The sequence below is a fragment of the Herpailurus yagouaroundi genome, unplaced genomic scaffold (genome assembly GCF_014898765.1).
Source record: "Herpailurus yagouaroundi ecotype Mexico unplaced genomic scaffold, PumYag 210, whole genome shotgun sequence".
NCBI lineage: Eukaryota > Metazoa > Chordata > Mammalia > Carnivora > Felidae > Herpailurus > Herpailurus yagouaroundi.
The window spans coordinates 5,839,188-5,858,565 of NW_024412441.1; the positions used below are offsets into that span (position 1 = coordinate 5,839,188).

The 19,378-nt window shown below is 33.6% G+C and overlaps 1 protein-coding gene and 1 long non-coding RNA gene across 2 annotated transcripts in view; both read left to right on the forward strand.

Moving 5' to 3' along the window:
- The window catches only part of CCDC88A (coiled-coil domain containing 88A), a 108,777-nt gene extending 89,755 nt beyond the window's left edge, over positions 1 to 19,022 (forward strand). Inside the window, exons 22-31 of the mRNA XM_040453691.1 lie at positions 1,036 to 1,128; positions 1,251 to 1,465; positions 4,976 to 5,059; positions 6,052 to 6,255; positions 6,879 to 6,950; positions 7,922 to 8,002; positions 10,682 to 10,947; positions 11,135 to 11,597; positions 15,322 to 15,421; positions 15,979 to 19,022. Of these exons, the coding sequence (XP_040309625.1) occupies positions 1,036 to 1,128; positions 1,251 to 1,465; positions 4,976 to 5,059; positions 6,052 to 6,255; positions 6,879 to 6,950; positions 7,922 to 8,002; positions 10,682 to 10,947; positions 11,135 to 11,597; positions 15,322 to 15,386 (1,543 nt within the window). The 3' untranslated portion in view covers positions 15,387 to 15,421; positions 15,979 to 19,022. The remainder of the gene's footprint in view (positions 1 to 1,035; positions 1,129 to 1,250; positions 1,466 to 4,975; positions 5,060 to 6,051; positions 6,256 to 6,878; positions 6,951 to 7,921; positions 8,003 to 10,681; positions 10,948 to 11,134; positions 11,598 to 15,321; positions 15,422 to 15,978) is intronic.
- On the forward strand, positions 13,245 to 15,049 carry LOC121016278 (uncharacterized). Its single transcript, XR_005784205.1, has 2 exons — positions 13,245 to 13,694; positions 13,941 to 15,049. It is a non-coding gene; the product is annotated as an uncharacterized LOC121016278 (long non-coding RNA).
- Positions 19,023 to 19,378: the final 356 nt, after the last annotated feature.

The following is a 19,378-nucleotide window of genomic DNA, read 5'->3' on the forward strand; positions in this document are numbered from 1 at the left end:
ATTTCCTGTTGAGCAAAATCTAAACCTGAAAATCCCTCACTGCTTCCCCTCAACTAAATTGCTTAATTTAGCATTCTTATCTTTTCAGTCTTTCTAATATGGGCATTTTCTCCACAAGACTTTCTTTGGTCATCCAAGATAGAAATATTTTGCCTTTGTAAGTTTTTCATACTTAGACAGTGCTTTTATTTTGGTACCACTACTGACTTGGATTGTAATAGTCATTTATGTGTTTATGTTCTCTCTCCTACTGTATTATAAGCAGAGTTGAGCTACTTGTTATTTGTCTTTATATGGTCTCTGTGTCTTCCTCATTGTAAATTATCACTAAATATTTTTGAGTAAACAGCATCACTGTGGCATCACACTCTTTTTTAGAAAGATCATTTTACTTTGGTCTTTGATGTTTCCCTATATAATATATACTGCCAAGAACATAAATGACACTAAGATGTGGTGAAACTAGTGTAATTCATGTATTGCTAGAGGCAGAAAATAGTTCTTTAGACATAAATTAAGCCTAAATAATTCTGCCATAAGGAAAAAAGTCTGTTTTCATGAAGATGTGATTACAAGATCACTTAGCATATCTACAGTTGTAAGCAAACCATTGAAAAGGTTTTTATTTACATAAATTATACTAAATCACCAACAGTGATGTGAGATACTAAAGATCCAAGAATAAGAGAATAGTCACTATTGATATGGTGTTGCTTGATAGCTGTTAAAAGATGTTGAGAGAATTCCTTTGTCAGGATGAGAATGTAATAAGGAAATTTTTCTTCAAACAAGTAAGTTGTATTAAAGAATTGAATTCTATATCCTTTTATTAAGTAAGTTTGAAAATATAAAGAAAAGGAGAAACTTGGAAAAAATCCCATTGTGAATACCTAATAAATTCTTAGTTGTCGACTATGGCATCTGTATTTGTTTATGTGTTGGAGAGAAATTAGATTCTAGTCACAAAATAATTTAATATTCATAACTGTACAAAATAATGGTGCATGTCCTAAAATGCAGTTTTTATTTTTATAGCGATAAGTTAAATGAATTAAGACGACAAAAGGAGAAATTAGAAGAGAAAATAATGGATCAATACAAATTTTATGACCCATCTCCCCCTAGAAGGTACTGTTAACCAAGTTTTACTCATTTTTATTTTGGGAAAAAAAAGTTAAGACTTCTAATTTTGTGAAGAATTTATATGTTGAATTTTAGACTCATAAGAGCTTTTTAAATTATTCTATTAGGAGAGGCAACTGGATTACTCTAAAAATGAGAAAATTGATAAAATCTAAGAAAGATATTAATCGGGAACGTCAGAAATCTCTTACATTAACACCTACCCGCTCAGACTCCAGTGAAGGATTTCTTCAACTCCCCCATCAAGATAGTCAAGATAGTTCTTCAGTAGGCTCAAATTCTTTAGAAGATGGCCAAACTTTGGGGACCAAGAAAAGCAGCAGTGAGTGCTTAAACTCTTTAAACATTTGTGATCTCTAGTATTGCTTTAGAATCCTTTCAAAAAGATTTCTTTAACTTGTAACTTCCATAGTCCTTTGGGGTAATAGTCTGATGAATGCATTTCTTTTTTAACTCTATATGATTATAAAATTCACTAAATACTGCAATAGTTCATAACCACATGATTTTATATATTATGTGTTTAGAGATACACCAAACGCAGAATTACCATCATTTAGCCAGGAAGGTAAAACAAGTGTTGAAAGAACATTGAAATAAGAGCCAGAATATCTCTGCCACTTGTTAGTTCTATTTATATGGGCACGCCTTTCACCTTTGTGTCCTACTATACAGGGTGATTTTGAAGAGCAAGTGAGAAATATTTTTGAGCAAGTGAGCTCATCTTGAGCTCATCATTTATGAGCTTTTATTTGTAATGAAATAGAATAATAAGACATTTTATAATAAGACATTTTATAATGGGGTTCTATTCACATACTTTGGTGTCGAATTGGAGTAAAGCTACATTGGGGAGAAGCAAAGAAAACTAGATATGAATTTGAAGAGAATGTTATTCAATGATTTAGAGGTAATTGAAGGTTATAAAAATTATTGAGCAATTGCTTGGTTAATTAATTTAAGGATCAGTTAAAATAGATGTGGAGATAAAAGTTTGTGTATAAAATTTATAAACTGGTATATAAACATAATTTTTAAATTACAGATACAGAAGTATTACATCATAACATGCCTTATACAATTTATGATCTTTTTATTTTATTACTAGTGTGCTTAACTAAGGACAAAGTAAGAGCCTAAAGAAGTATATTTTGAGAGAAAGAGAAAAGAATAAAAGAACGTCTTTTCAGTGCTAGGCCCTTTGAAGGTGTCCAACAGGCTGACTCCTAACAATGTTCTTAGAGAATATGTAAACAAGACAACTTTGAATCCACTCATACTATCACCAGAGTCACTAAATTAAAAAATATATATTTATGTGTGTGTGTATATGTATATCTATATTAAATGTAGGTATATTTATATATATAATCTCACTGCCATTCTTCTGAAGTAAATAGGCAAAAACTGCTTCTTCTTCCCCCAGGGATAGTCTCTCTTTATTGCAACTCTCAAAACACTCAAAAAACTATAGTGTTTTGTCCTCAGAGGAATTATCTCTGAAAAGACAGTATTTTAGGGTATAGATTAGGTATTATAAGGTGTATTTCAGAATACAACTTATACCACCCTAAAAACTAGAATCCATAAATATTCACGCATACATACATATGTGTGTGTGTGTTAGTCTCAAGAAGGTTGTTAAATTCTTGTTATTAAATCCCACATAAGATTATCATAACCTGGGTGGTGGTGTTTTGGTTTTGTTTTGTTTTGTTTTTAATCTAGTCTTATCAGCCAAATCTACATGAAATCTCTGAGCATTCTTATGGAGAGATCATCAGGTTTACCTTAAAAAGATGCCAGATAATTCAGTTTTAACTGCTACCTTTAGATATAAACTATCTGACATCTTATTAAATGAGAAATGGAAATAGGTCTAATTATTTTTTTTCCAATTAAAGAAAGATATTTCATAAGAGATTGATTTTTTTTTTTTTTTAAGTAAGCTCTATGCCCAACATGGGGTTTGAATTCACAACCCTGAGATTAGGAATTGCCTGCTCTACGGACTGAGGCAGGCCAGGTGCCCTAAGAAAAGATGTTTCCATTCAGATAGGATAACGTACACAAGAAAGGCACGACAGTCTTTCTTTGAGGTCTTCTTGCCTGTTTTAAATATAAATCTGACATTCCTGCATCCAGAATAAGGATCCAGAATTGGATCCAGAATTGCAACATCCAGAATAAGGATCAGAAGGCAGTAATACTGTCCTTTCTTGCATTTGTCCAGTTTTATAATGTTTTAAATAAACACAAAACCCAGCAATGTTAATGTTCCCTTAATTTTAGTATGTTGGAAAAAGAACATTGTATATCTACAAACTAGTTGACACAAGAAGGATCACATTCCACCATTGGCAAGTTTAAAACTCCTTTTATCCTGTCTGTTTTTGGAAGAGTGTCTGTCAGAAAGCAGTCTTTGGAAAACAGTTGAAACAGCTGTATCTAAATAAGACAACATGTGCATGTTGCAACCATTCAGCTTTGTTTTAGCTAAGTGTCCATTTTTACATTGTTTTCAGTTCATTTCTTTTTTAAATCATTAAAAACAGCTGTGTTTACCAAGATAGAAAAGAAATAGGTCAAATTAAAAGCTTAAATGAATCATGATTGTTAACTAAGTTAAAAAAAAACTGTATGTCCATTGCATTCTCCTTAATGGATGATACTTCTCAGTTTGTTGGAAGAACTTTGATTATTTACAAGATGACGACAAACCCTGAGAAGGATCATCGTTATTAAGGCTGTGTAAGGCTAGGTCTTTATTCACATCATTGCCCTGACTCCTAAATTGCAGTTCCGAAAAGGTGTAACAATTTTTTGTTTTCAAATCTTATTAAAATATAATTCAAGAATGTTAGTGACTCTAGTGAACATTGGATGTCTATGCTAATGACACCTACTGTAGTTACAACCCTAATTTTCACTTACAGAACTTTTCTGCACAGTGCTACCTTTGATTTTTTAAATAAACTCACCAAAAAAGCCCTTCAAAATACCTAAAAATGTTATAAATACATATTTTCTGTCATTTTTTTCTTGCATTAGGGTGCCTCCTTTTCCTTTAGACTTAATAGAAAGAACTTAGTGCTAGTTTTTCTCTTTTCCCTCACCAACCTTTTGCAAAATGAAATGAATATAATTACTCATGTCATCTTTTGAAAGACTTTGCTCAGAATATATATTTTCATGGTGCTGCTAAATAATGCACCAGAATTCAGTTTATCCCAAAAAATAATTCCCTACTTTCTTTGTTGCGGTTTACGAAAATAATGAAAGTTTTTAAAGTTTCTTTAGATTAAGTTTTAAACATCGATGGGGCACCCTAGTTTTTGTTGACAGATATTACTAGAATATTCTTGTAGAATGTGCATCTTCCTAAGTAATTTTTTTCCAAAATAAAGTCTTATAATTTGAAAAGTAAAGACCGAGGATTGAAAAGCCCTGTTTATTTTCATCATGTATACTGTGGCCCACCAATAGCCCTGATTTTAAAGGTACACCTTTACAACTTAACTAGGAAAAATATTCCTTCAGTAATTCTAAACAGTTCCTATATTTGTAGGACTTTAGCCAACCCAAGCTTTCAAAGTATATGTTCCTCATCATTGTCTTCAGTGCTTTCCAAGTATTTTAAAGTATCAGAGTACATATTTCATATTTCATTATCACTCAGCAGCACAAGAGTAATAGCTTTAGTATAGCATACATAGCTGAAACTCAGACATTCATTTCTGTCCTTAATTTCAACATTTAACTGCCATCTGTTCTTCTCCCTTTTTTCTTTCATTTTTCTGTTTCTGTTTTTCCTCATGCTCTGACATTAAAGTGGTTGCACTGAAAAGACTGCCCTTTTTGAGGAACAGACCGAAGGATAAAGACAAAATGAAGGCCTGCTACCGTCGTTCCATGTGTAAGACTTTATGACAGTTCAGCTTCTTTCAAATGACCACACTGGCTTCCATTACTAATTTTTCACTAACCTTTCTCTGGACGGTGCCAACTGTCTTTATTTTGCAAAAGTGCAGTCTTCCTCTAATTCAAGGAGCTGGAAGAATATTTTTTTTTCAAAACTGGCACTTAATTTGCATTATATGTATATTCACTGGTACATATACATGCATATGTTTAGTCATACATGTAATATTTCCAGTCCTTTCTAAAAGTTGGCAGAAAAAAAAAACTTTAATTTTCTATGCCATGGAAATTTTTTTCCCAAAGAAATTTACTTAAAATATAACAAAACCTTTAGCATTAGGACTTTATTTTCTTAATGAAGTAAATTAAATAAATAAATAAATAAAATGGCCTGTAACCCTTGAAAACGTTTGTCATTCTTTATATATTAATACTCTAGTTTTATTTTTTTAAGAAGAATGGGTAATTACATAATCACATTAAATGTCTGTCACTTTGGATATCATTTCTTTCAGGTTTTTATTGAATGGTATACTTATTTGATTCACAAAATGAATGATTTCTTCAGTAACCTGCTCTGACCAAGGACTCTTTGTCATTTTCAATAATGATGCTGTATAAGAACTGCTCTCCATCTTACCTTTATTCATTCCATTTCTGTCATCACAAAACCACATTATGAAGGCTTCTAATTATATTTGCACATCACTGCGCAAAAGCATGGCAGTTGTACAGAGTAAAATTCCTTTTCCTATCTTTAAAGGGGGTGGAGGTGGGATAAAAATATTGACTGAAATTTATCAGCCTTTGGCCTACTCATTTCATTCAGCTGAATGCATGTCATAATTTGAATGACCTTGTGGTTATAGTTTTCGATGTTCACTTGCATTAATCCATAGACAAAAACCAGATCATTTATAATACAAGATAGGAATAAAAGCAGATACATTAACCATGCTGATTCATTTGCTTTCATTTGCATCCCAGCCATGAATGACCTGGTGCAGTCCATGGTCCTAGCAGGAGGACAGTGGACAGGTAGTACTGAGAATTTGGAGGTTCCTGATGATATTTCAACGGGTAAAAGGAGAAAAGAATTGGGAGCTATGGCCTTCTCTACTACAGCCATCAACTTTTCAACTGTCAACTCTTCTACAGGCTTCAGATCCAAGCAGTTGGTTAATAATAAAGGTATAGGCCGTCTGCTCTTTGCACTGTGGTGTAACTGTTGGCAACAGGAATTTTACTTTGACTTTCCCATGTGTACTTTTTTGGCAGCAACAACCTGAAATAATTATCAAAACAATCGATTTAATTTGAGAGAATTTTCAATTTCACTTCATTTCAAAAATTTAAAACATCTTACAAATAATTAAAATCTTTCCTAGGCCTTTCATAATAAACAGTTTGTGAACTAACAAGGAAAGGAAAAGTAAACCATGTAAAAAGTGAGAAAGGGAAAAAGTGATGATAGGAGCTTAAAAACAAACACAAAAAAAAACAACTAAAAACACTAAAACTTTAAACAGAGAGAACCACGTAGAACAGCCCAGGCTCTTGATTTGCTTTGCAGGGTCCTTGGGGAGATTATTTCACTGCTACTGGTGTTTTCCCTAAGCGAGTCAACTTTCATCACAGCCATTCTGTTCTTATTCCTAGTTCCAGTTTCTGGTTGAGTCTATGAAATATGTTAAACCAAGATGTATTATATGTGCTTGAAAAACAGTATCCATAACTGCATAAGGAAAATTTTATAAGGGTTTTTTTTTGTTTGTTTGAAAACATTTTTATATCCATTTTGTTATTTTATGTAGATACTACATCCTTTGAAGACATAAGTCCACAAGGTATTAGTGATGATTCTAGTACGGGATCAAGAGTTCATGGTAAGATATGAACTTTATTTAGAGAGCACATGTTACATACAGAATGGGAATGCTAAGACTTTCGCATCAATTTGGTGAATGTTGCGTTGCCGGCAAGCATGTGTTCTCTAACCTGCATCTCATAGCTTCTTCTGCCATTTCTTCAAAACCTAATACTCCCTTTTGCCCCTCTGGAGGTTGTTGCTTCATCTAGGTAGTCTCTGTTTTGGTCAAGGTCATTTATAAAATATACCTGCACAATGCTTAAATGTAATTTTGTTGCCATTATGCTATAAGGTTAAAGTTATGAGAAACACATTTTACTATTGGTTTTAAAAATACTTAGGTAAAGGGATGAACTCTTCTGAAACCACATTTTCTGCGGTGTTGAGTATATCATATTGTTAAGTTTCTGGAGAGATCTGCAAAGTCATATCTTGCCAAACTAAATTATTAATAATAAATGGATAACATGTTCAGGGGACTTCATATGTAAGCAAGATTTTAAGAAACAGGGTAGGGTTGTGTTAACTGTGCAGTTGTTTTCCCTTGTGCGGGTAGGAATACAGGACATCAACTGCAGATGCTCATGTTCCTCCTGTTCATGGCATTTCTGCAGTGTGCAGGGTTCCTTTTCTGATCTGTTGTAAGTGACCTAATCATTAGCACTTTTTTTTTTTTTTTTTTTTTTTGGCGTGTCACCCTATTCAAACAGTTCTGGTATCCATCTAGAAAACATTTCCAAATCTAAATATATATTTTCTTTTCTTTTCTTTGAATCTCAGTGTTTCAGAAATGTCTTATTCTAAAGTGTCTAACTGAACTATCTGTAAATGCCTTTCTTCTCTAATCTGTAAGATTCAATTCTGTGGGCATGCTTAGCCTGTGAAAGTATGCATGATTGCTTCCTCAAAGCATTCTGTGATCAGAATGTAAAGTTCAATGTCATTAGCTGGAAGTTTATCACACTGTCTCCTGATTTTTTCATTTAGCTTCAAGACCAGCCAGCCTTGATAGTAGCAGAACATCCACTAGCAATAGTAATAATAATGCTTCACTCCATGAAGTCAAAGGTACGCTGTAGGTAAATTTACTAATATTGTCCATCCATTTCCAGATTTTATAATAGAAGATCGATGAAGTTTCTGGGGTAAAGTATGAAATCCAAATCATCTATGTTTGGAACATAGTTCCTTAGAACATTTTATACTTAGCATTGTGATACATTGTATACCATGTATATAAATGTAAAAACAGGAGCAGTTATTTTGGTTTCCATTTTTCATCTTCACAGATAAAATGTTTTTATGGCATCTTTAACTTCAAAAATATCTGTAGGCCCTTATTTTTCTTATGTTTTGTCTTCGTCATGAAAATGGTTGTCCTTAATTTTCTCATGATGCATGTACATTGAACTCTATAGAAGGTGCTTTAGAAATACTTTCAGCTTTATTTATTCATGAAATAGGGGGAAATAATTTTTTTTTAATTTAAGAAAACAAATGTGTGTGTGTAGAACAAGACCCAGATGGATGCACATAGCTTCTATAAAGAATGCAAGATTTTTTAGAATTTTTATTTTTTTTTTAATTTTTTTTATTTAAAAAAAATTTTTTTTTTCAACGTTTATTTATTTTTTGGGGCAGAGAGAGACAGAGCATGAACGGGGGAGGGGCAGAGAGAGAGGGAGACACAGAATCGGAAACAGGCTCCAGGCTCCGAGCCATCAGCCCAGAGCCTGACGCAGGGCTCGAACTCACGGACCGCGAGATTGTGACCTGGCTGAAGTCGGACGCTTAACCGACTGCGCCACCCGGGCGCCCCAAGAATGCAAGATTTGTTAAATTAATTTTTTAATATGCATTCCAGGGTGAGGTTTTATGTAAATGTCTGAGGCTTTGACTAATACTTTTTTCCTTAAAGGTATACTGCCTACTCAGATTCTGGAATTGTTTAATTGATTATAAAAGTTGGTTAAAGTATTCTCTGCAGTCCAGAATTGTCCCATTATAATGAGTGCATGTGTTCTGTTGCTTTTTGTATTATAAATTTTTTAATGTTTATTTATATTTTTGAGAGAGAGAGAGCATGAGTGGGAGAGGGGGAGAAGCAGAGACGGAGAAGTAGGCTCCATCCATGAGATCATGACCTGAGCCAAAGTCAGATGCTTTTAACCAACTGAGCCACCTAGGCACCCCTGCTTTTTGTATTATAAAATCATTTTGTCTCAGTTGTAATTTTATCGTTAATGCTATGACTCTGTTGTAGTGGTCTGAAAAATCTGATCTCAAGAAGGGATTATCTTTTCATTTTTATAATCATATTCTTATATGTAGTAGAAGAATACAGTCTGAAAACTGAAGTATTTCTTTCCTGATTTGAAAATTCAAGGAAATCTTTTTTTTGTAAAATGTTACATAACTTGAGCCAAATTCTTTCGTGACCCACTTTACTTTGTATTATTAGTTGTGTTGTCCATCTTGATATTATATCTATACAGTTTGCTGTCATTTAGAATCCAAGGAATAACATAAACATTAGGGAGTTTTTTTTCCAGAACTAGTAATTTGCATTCTATACAGTTGCTTAACCTCGGTTGAGCCTTTTTTTTTTTTTAATTTTTTTTATTTTTGAGAGAGAGAGTGAGCACAGGCATGAGTGGGGGAGGGGGAGAGATAGAGGGAGAGACAGAATCTGCTGCAGGCTCCAGGCTCTGAGCAGTTAGCACAGAGCCAGAGGTGGGACTCGAACCCACAGACCATAAGATCATGACCCAAGCTAAAGTTGGATGCTAAACTGAGTCACCCAGGTACCCCTCAGTTGAGTTTTTTAAGACTACATAGCCACCATACCAACAGTGTAAAGCAGGAACAATCAGATGATTCAGACATTAAAGAATAAAATAAAACATATTTGACTTTATATTTTTACTGGAATTTGCTAAGTAACTATATCATATCTCCATTGATTTTCCTTTATATATGCCTGCTGTTTCAATTAAAAAAAATTTATTTAAGGTTATTCATTTAGGATGAATGAGGAAGCTTCAAGTAAAGAATGAAGATTTCATAGAGAGGCAAGGAATTCGAATTTTTAACCTCTGAATTTTTATTCTGGTTTTAACATTTTGATGTAATTTAAAAATCATATCATCCTGTTTTGTTCTAACTTGTGAGGTGTTTTACAGTGACTTGAACTGAGTTTTTAAAATGTATTATTGGGGCACCTGGGTGGCTTGGTCAGTTGGGCATCCATCTTCAGCTCAGGTCATGATTTCATAGTTTGTGGGTTCGAGCTCCATGTTGGGCTTGTGCCGACAGGCCGGAGGCTGCAGCCTGCTTTGGATTCTGTGACTCTCTCTGCCCCTCCTCTGCTCGCGCTCTGTCTCAAAAATAAATAAGCATTAAAAAAAATTTTTTTTTAATAAAAATGAAAAAATGTATTATTTTTTTATTCACTTACTCATCAAATGTAATGAGTGCCTGCGTCATATGTTTGGCTCTGGGTGTAGTGGTAAAAGCAAGTATTTGTCCTTGTGGAACTACTGTCTGTCAATTTAACAAAATAAAGAGACTGTGGTAGATAGTGTTAGACTGTTGAAAGATGAACACAGTTTAGTAAGCATATCTAAATGAAATTTGAAAGTCAGTTTAGCTATTCATAAGAATCCAGTCCACAAATGTGATTACTTATATAGTTTTAATCTCATTTCTGTTACCAAACTCTTAACACAGCATTTACTCCAAAAGCAGGTGCAGTTAATATCCAAAGCAGGCCACAAAGCCACAGCAGTGGAGAATTTAGCCTGCTTCATGATCATGAAGCTTGGTCCAGCAGTGGTAGCAGTCCAATCCAATACTTGAAAAGACAGACCAGATCAAGTCCAATGCTCCAGCACAAAATGCCTGAAACGTTAGAGAGTCGAGCACATCACAAGATCAAAACTGGTTCTCCTGGAAGTGAAGTTGTTACTCTACAACAGTTTTTGGAAGAAAGCAACAAGCTTACCTCAATACAGGTTAGTTTTGTCTATGGTAACATTCATTTAGATGGACACTACAAGTTAAAATTCTTTGAACTATAGAGCTTCTATCAAGACATGTTTATAAAGAGATACTAGCAATTTTATATCACACAGTGTAATATATCAGGAAAGTAAAAGCTTGGCTGCATTCACTAATCTGCTGTGGTATCTTTTTTAACAGATAAAGTCCTCAAGTCAAGAGAATCTTTTAGATGAAGTAATGAAAAGTTTGTCTGTCTCTTCTGACTTTTTGGGAAAAAACAAACCAGTTAGCTGTGGTCTGGCCAGGTCAGTAAGTGGAAAAACCCCAGGAGACTTCTATGATAGACGGACAAGTAAGCCTGAACAATTTATGAGACCCAGTCCTCGAAAGACTGAAGATGCCTACTTCATTAGCTCTCCAGGAAAACCTACCTTAGGCACTCAAGGAAAGATAAAATTAGTGAAAGAAACTTCTCTGTCACGACAATCAAAAGATAGTAATCCTTATGCCACTTTACCTCGTGCAAGCAGTGTGATCTCTACTGCTGAAGGAACTACTCGAAGGACAAGCATCCATGATTTTCTGACCAAGGACAGTAGACTACCTATATCAGTTGATTCTCCACCAGCTACTGCTGATAGCAACATCACTGCAGCATCTCGTGAGTACCATTTACTCCAGTGGTCCTCTCATGCACCTCACAGTACAACCCATGCTGTGGGTTCTCATGCACAAAACAATTCAGCTCCAGATAAGCCCAAGTCGCTATATGCCCAGGCTAGAAACTCAAGAACAGAAAAGTCACATTTTCTAAACGAAACCTTTGCCATTATTAATATGTCTAATGATGCATTTGGAATATCAGCTAAAGATAGCGTAGAGTCATTTACTATGGCTAATCCATCTCAGCCATTTTTATCTCTGAATACAGAACTAGTTAGTAACATAAGTGGGTTACCTCCCAGGCCAATCGCCAGAGTAACTGACCAGGCTTCTGCCATTTTGGATAAAGCTGCAAAGAAAGATAATGAACAGTTTTCTGATAATCAGAACCCTAGTAACAGTAACCCACAGTCTTCTGCAGATAGCGATAATCTTATCACTACTGCATGCCTCTATCCTGATGACACAGAATCTGCATTGTTGGTTTCTGAGGATAATCAGACTGTTTGGTATGAATATGGTTGTGTATGATCAAAACTGCACAATATAATACTGATGTTACTTGATATGCACTGTGCTTCTCTAATCTGATTTGAAGAGCTGCTGTTGAAAAGTACCATTTGGCTAGGCTTATACTTTTATTTTTAAATTGTGGCATAGTGTTCATTTGTACATGACGGCATGTATATAAATATGAATGTGTAACCACACCAAAGCCTGCATGAAATATTAATTACATTGTACATTTTTTGCATGACTTTAAAATCCTTAACAATACATGCTCCTCTTTCTCTTTTCTTGTCACCCAATAAGAGATTGTTACTTTGATACCTTGGAAGCATATTAAAATAGTTGCATGCTATAATTACCAAGAAGGCATTTCCAAGTCATATTTACTTTGTTACTCCCAAAAAGGAACGTTCATTTTCTCCTTCCCTCCTCTTTGCTCCTCTTCCCTCGCTGTTCTTTTCACTCCTTCTCCCCCCCAAATGTGCACTTCACATTGCACATGTACAGCATTAAGGAAAATACGTAAAAAGATGTCATTTTCTTTTGCCATTTAACTATGTCTTCTGTCCTCCTGTTTTATTTTCAAAGAAATAGTCACTCCCTTAACACTTTTGTAGCAAATGTTAACTACTGCCCATATTTATAAACTTGTTCAGATTTAGAACATTGTTGTTACTCATAAATTGAGTGTAATTCTTTAAAAACCCCATCAAATTTACCTGTTACTTACACAGTGACTAGGAGCATTTGTATTAATTGTGTTTCTTCTCTTCACTTTCCTTCATCTGTTAAGTGTAAGAGCTCAAGGACCATCTTTCCTTCAAGATGACTTTTTAAATTGGAATCAATTAATATATTAGTTTTGCCAGTTCTTTTTTTATAGGGTAAAAGAAATAAATAATAGTGTGTTGAAAATTTGCATTTTTACTTCTGTTCAAAAAGGATAGCAAGTTTACAAAGTAGTAAAGATTGTTGCTTCAATAATCTATTAAATTACGTGTCTGTCCTTAAAATAATTTCTTAAAAGAGTACATTGTGCTAAAATAAAATTAATGTTAGAATTTGTAACTATTTAAATAAACAAGTGTGTTTTTAGTGGAACAAATTTTAGAACTAAAAATAAACTTTTAGCTAAAAAAAATAACCATATAAGATAAAATATTTCATAATTCTGACTTAAGTGTCAATAAACTTTAAAATTATCTTGCTGTGGTCAAAACACTTTTAAAGTAAAATAAGCTAAACTTGAATCTCTAACTCCCAGAATTTTACAAAACAAAACAAAACATGTACTTGATTCACTTACTTCTGGAGAGAAGTATACCTTAGCTCTTTCTCTGGAATGTTTTTGACATTTTGATTCAGCCTAAATATTACTGCTAATAACTCAGCCTGGCATCTGGAAGAAATGCTTTGAAATATAACTTTCTAAATGGGGGTGAGGGGGATTACTATTTCATACATGTTGTTATATTAAATTATTATGGTTATTAATTGGGCCGTGGAAATAGAATCTGTAAAGAATCTTTGCATAATGAAATTTGTATCCTTTGTAAATTAAACTATTCTCTTGTACTTACAAAAGGTCATTGTGGGGGCACCTGGGTGGCGCAGTCGGTTAAGCGTCCGACTTCAGCCAGGTCACGATCTCGCGGTCCGTGAGTTCGAGCCCCGCGTCAGGCTCTGGGCTGATGGCTCAGAGCCTGGAGCCTGTTTCCCATTCTGTGTCTCCCTCTCTCTCTGCCCTTCCCCCGTTCATGCTCTGTCTCTCTCTGTCCCAAAAAAATAAATAAACGTTGAAAAAAAAAAATTTAAAAAAAAAAAACAAAAGGTCATTGTGGGGAGTAGGCCCTCTCCAATCAGAAAATTTTCATATTTTTTACTATCACCTAATATACTTTTTCCATGAATACATCCGTCTGTTTTATTGCTGGTTGTTTCACAGTCAGTCCTAACATTAAAAATGTTTTTGGCATCTCTTTTTTATAACCTATTAATAACCTAATAATAAAACTTAATGGTAAATATAAGTGAGATTAGATTGGAGCCAAATAGATTAAAATGGAATAATTAGTGTTACTACTTTTCCACTTTGAGCCAAGAATTATTTCATCACCATTTCAACTCTTTAGATATTATATATCTGGCCATGCACTTTAAATTTGAAATATTAAATTTATTTATGCAAAATACAGAAATTGTTGTATCATAAAATTGTGATTATTTTACAAAATTAGACTTACCAGAAAGAAGTATTTCCAATACAAACAAATGGCTATAGTTTATAATTTATATTATAACATGTTTTCAAAAGGAACATATACATTGTACTGTAAGACAGGTCCATACCATGTCCATAGGTCTTGAGGATTTTGAGAATACAGGCTACACTTCCTCTAGAGACTACCACCAGTTGTGGAGGCCTAAAATTTTTTCAAAACACTAGCATAGCACTTGGAATCAAATTTTTAGCATGGGAAGAACCTTAGAAATATTATTCAGCCAGCATTTCCCATGCTGTAAGAAATCAACATACTACTTGCTATGAGTCTTACAAAGAAGCACCAATATTGTAACTTTTTAATTTTTTTTTTAAGATAAAAATGAAGCAACTCTGACCCAGTTGAGCAGCTGTACTTTCTTCCTCTAAGACATCTCATAAATATCTTATGATTCATAAAGGGTTATTTGGAAAACTATTTGGAGATTCACTACCCTGATTTTAGATGAAACTGCATGGCATTCACATTCCTGGCCTGGGTTTCTAGAAATTATACCCTTATTATTTGTCTGACATTGTAAACTGACATTGTTAGGTATTGGGTTCCCTTTGACCAAAACAACTTTAGCTGTAACAGTGAAAGTAGGTATATTATTTGCCTATAAAATTTGCCTTAAGACCTGGTTTTCTCAGTAAATAAATACTTCATTGTGGATGTCTCTGTGGCTGCATGCAAGATTATTTTTTACTTTAAAACTATTTGTGACTATTTAGTGAATAAACATAGTAAGAGGACACAAGTATATTATTTCTGGCTTTTAAACTATAACAATCAGTCTTTATGTAGTAAGATGTCTATAATATTAATAAATTTCCCAGTTAGATTCTTTCTTCTTGCCCTACTCAACAAGAGCTCATTAGTTTCTTATCTTCATGAATTAAATTATGTTTAACGTTTGATTAAATAACATGAAATGCTTTTCTCCTGCAGATGTGGACAAAGTACAAGAAAGCAGAAATTCAAAAAGCAGGTCTAGGGAGCAACAAAGCTCCTAATTCTATTACCCACTACATGACATGTGGGCCAAGTGGTGAGTTTCTTCCTTACAATGTAAATGAGATTAGTCTGTCTCATTTATACAAACTAACCGTGTTACGTACAAGAACAAGTGCACATTGCATTAACAGATGTAAATATTGCTTGCTTAATTCATGACTTTCTGTCCTACTTACTAGTTGAGGAAGATTTATTGATTGATGTAAGCTTTTGCCTATCAGTGCAGGAAACAAACCTTTAAAAATTATTTTTATTTTTTTTTCTTAATTTAAATTTAATTTTACTAGTAAATGTTTTCGGAATTCCTTTTTTAATTTGAAGTTGTTTTTTTTTTTTTCTTTTATAGGAATCCCCTCCCCCCCCCACCCCCCACAATGTTCTTGATAATTGAGAATAAACAGTAAATTACGTACCTTTTCTGTGAAGAGCCACTCAAAGAAAAATTGTCTCTTTCTGTCACTCTCTCATTTCTATAGAAGACCTATCTGGTGCATGTTGTTCATATAGTGCCTGCTCTGTATTTTATATCTCTCTTATCTTCAAGCATTTCTTACATTTTCTTTCTTCTTTCTACCTTCCAACTAAATACAGAGAGAAAAGTGTCCTTCAGTTTCTCAGTGTGAAGCCTTTATTTCTGAAGTAACAAGACACCCAACTATAGGAATCATTTTAAAAATCTTTAAGGAGACTTTAAACAATCCTTCGTGACTAGAGCAGGGAAGAAATACAAAACCTTCATTCCTTCCTTGAATCAAGGAGCACTACTGGAGTCAACTGCCAAAATTTTTAGAAGGTTTTAGGACTTACTATACATTGTATTGTTAAGATCTACTGAATAAAGGATGTTCTCTCTCTAAGGACCAAGTGTTTTAAGGTTTCAAGAAGTACTCCAAGAACAATCTACTTCTTTCGTCATTTGTTTATGAATTTATCCATGTTTGCTTAATGCTTCTGCTAAGTATTAGCCAGAATCTAGCCATTTATATTTAGTTGTGTAAATCTAAAATGCTGTATGTTGTGGAATGTACTATATATCAAGATACAGAGAACATTGTTTTGGCATGTCAGAGCCTTATTTGGTTAGCAGACTGCATGTGTTGGTATTCTTTTTTTTTTTTTTAACTAATTATTTTGATGCACTGCAAAAGAAATTCAGTTTATAAGATAAATCTGAAAAATAGGAGTTATAAAAAATTTACAGTAATATTAATATTTCCATATTCCTCATTAAGCAACACTAAGCATTCACAATCCAAGGTAATTAAAGAGAGTGTTTTTCTGAAACTTTTTTAGTAAGGTGGTTTTCCAGCAAATTGCATTCCCAAGATAAAACTGTTGTGTTTTAATTCATTTCCCTTCTTTAGTATTGGGTTATATATGTGTGTTTGTTTTTTTAACATGAGAGCTGACTATTGCTTAAGAAGTTTTCTTATGGCAAAAAAATGTAAATAATTTACTATGATCTGCATTTTGCCAGGAACTCATTTATTTTTAAGGTTATCACATATTAATAACAACTTTTCTGTTTTTGTCCTTTATAATATTGCATTAAAGTTGGTAACTGTTATTGGTACTTTTGAAATATTTGTATGCATTTGTTACCTTAAACATTTGAAAGAAGCACAAAAAAAGTAGATTTAGTTAACCCAGGGAAACATCAGTTTTTTTGTAGCTCCAATTTTATATCACAGTTTTATTTTCTTATGAAATCAAAAAAGGCATTGATACTTATTAATGCAAATTCATTATTTAACATAAATATCAGAATAATCTTAAAGGTCTGAAATGAGAAAGATAGTGACTTTTTTATTTTAACAGTGTGCTTCTTAGGCTCTCATTACCAGCTCTAAAAAATCTTTTTGGAACAACTCCATATTCATAGTGTGTGGTTTAGGAACTGTGTGTTTCATCACTAACCTAGTAACTGTGAGAAATGTGTATGTTCTCTCCCCCCCACCCCATTCTCTCCTTCCCTCTCTCTCTCTTTCCCACTCTCTATCCCTTTCCCTCTCTGTTTTTGGTAGGCCAGTAGCAGTATTGTGTTCATAGTCTACTTTCAGAAAGACTTACTAATGAAAAGAAAGACAGCATGTATAGTTGACCAGAAATTAAAAAGGAATTTAGAGAACTTGGACTTATCCTAATGCCACCATTAACTTAGGTTTTGCCACCAAATAATGCTGTAAACTCTTGGATGAAAGGTGCTATGTAAATGTAAATACAAAGGATTCTTACTAAAATACAAATATTGCACAACAGACATATTTAAAACTTAATCTCTAGACTTTGAAACATCTCTCTCCATTGTGACTCCCTAGATTCAAGTATCAAATTGATAATGGGCATCATGGCAGTCTAGAGATACTTGCATGTAAAAAATGTAAATTCATTTTTAGGTGGATAAATTGAAAGTAAATATAGAAGTTATGTTTTAGCTAAATACAGTAAGTGGGTAACTTAGATTTATATTAACTAGCATCTAATTTGCACAACTAGGACACATCCCAGGACAGTTACTAAAAGTTGGAATTTAATGAGTAGGAGTTTGCCCAGTGAGATGAATCATACCACAGCTTGACCTCTCCAGAACACTAATGTCCTAAAATAGAGAACCTGTTGATTTAAGCAGCACATTATTGCTTCATGCAGAAAATGCTTAGGGACAACCTATATAGTACTGAGACTCAGTGTGCTGACCCTGAGAAAGTGCAGTTAGAGACAACCAAGGAAATACTTAAGACCGCAAAAGTAGGAATATTCTCAATTATATTCATAACCTTTTTCATACCATTTCAAGGAAGGACTAGATAATAACCTCATGAATACTTTACTTTCTCCAAAAGATTCAGAAGCAAACTTACTAGGAGGTCACTCTTTTCCCTTCAACTGCTTCTACCAAACAAAATGTTTGGCCACCTAGAAACTCAAGGGGGCCTGACATGCTTTTATCTGGCTGTCTTCTAAATCAACACCTAACCCCTTAGGAAACTGAAAAATTAATATACAGGGTAATAGCTTCGGCAAAGAGCTCCAATAAAGTGCTTCAGATCTGGCCATGTGGAAATGTTTGGTCCACGTTTTGAACTGGTGGTTACCAAAGAGTTCATGTAACAGGTTTGTATGTAGCACCTTTCATGCAAGGCATGGTAAGAGCCTATTAAAAAATCACTGTGCATATTACAGAATTGCAGCCACCTCACAAATGAAGTATTAGAGCCTGCACTGTCTTAACAGTTTATGTCAGGAAGTGAAAAAGATACTGTACCAAATCTGGAATTACAATGAGGAGTAATAATGTATGCTAAATGACTTTGTGTTTTAAGTGACTTTTTATGAGAAAAGTGAATTTTTGTGTTTTTTTCTGCTTCACTTAGTCCTGAGATGTATTTTTTCTTTAAGCCTTGAATGAGTAATACAAAAGGAGCCCATTTTGTGATATAAACCTTGATGTACATGTTGAGATATTGGGACAACAATGAAAATGCCTTAAAAGGAATGCTTATGGATAAAGTTGCACTTATAACAGCACCCTTTAACAAAACCTGATTTTAAATTGTCTTTTTCATTTCTAAGGGTTCTCTTTCAATGTTTGCCATTGTACTTAAAACTGTTATTAAATACCAAATCAAATAATACAAAAGCTGTAACATTTCCTTTAAAAGTAATGCTACTAAGGGATTTGGAGTTGAATGGCAGTGATTTTTAATTGACAATACCTATTATCAGCCACAGAAATCCAGTTCGTAACAAACCATCATATGGTTGATTTGTCTTTTTAAAAACATTTCATTACTTTTTAGTTAACTTTATTACTCCTAAAAAAAATTAAGTTGGTTTAACATTCACTTAAACTGATGGATACAAAAAGAAATAAAACAAAGAGGTGATTTTTATAACAAGTGGTTAATAATCATTTAAAAATCGTAAGATACAATTTAGCTAAGTATGATCTTTCCTTTTCCTTTACCCTGGAAAACTTTTTTTCAGACAT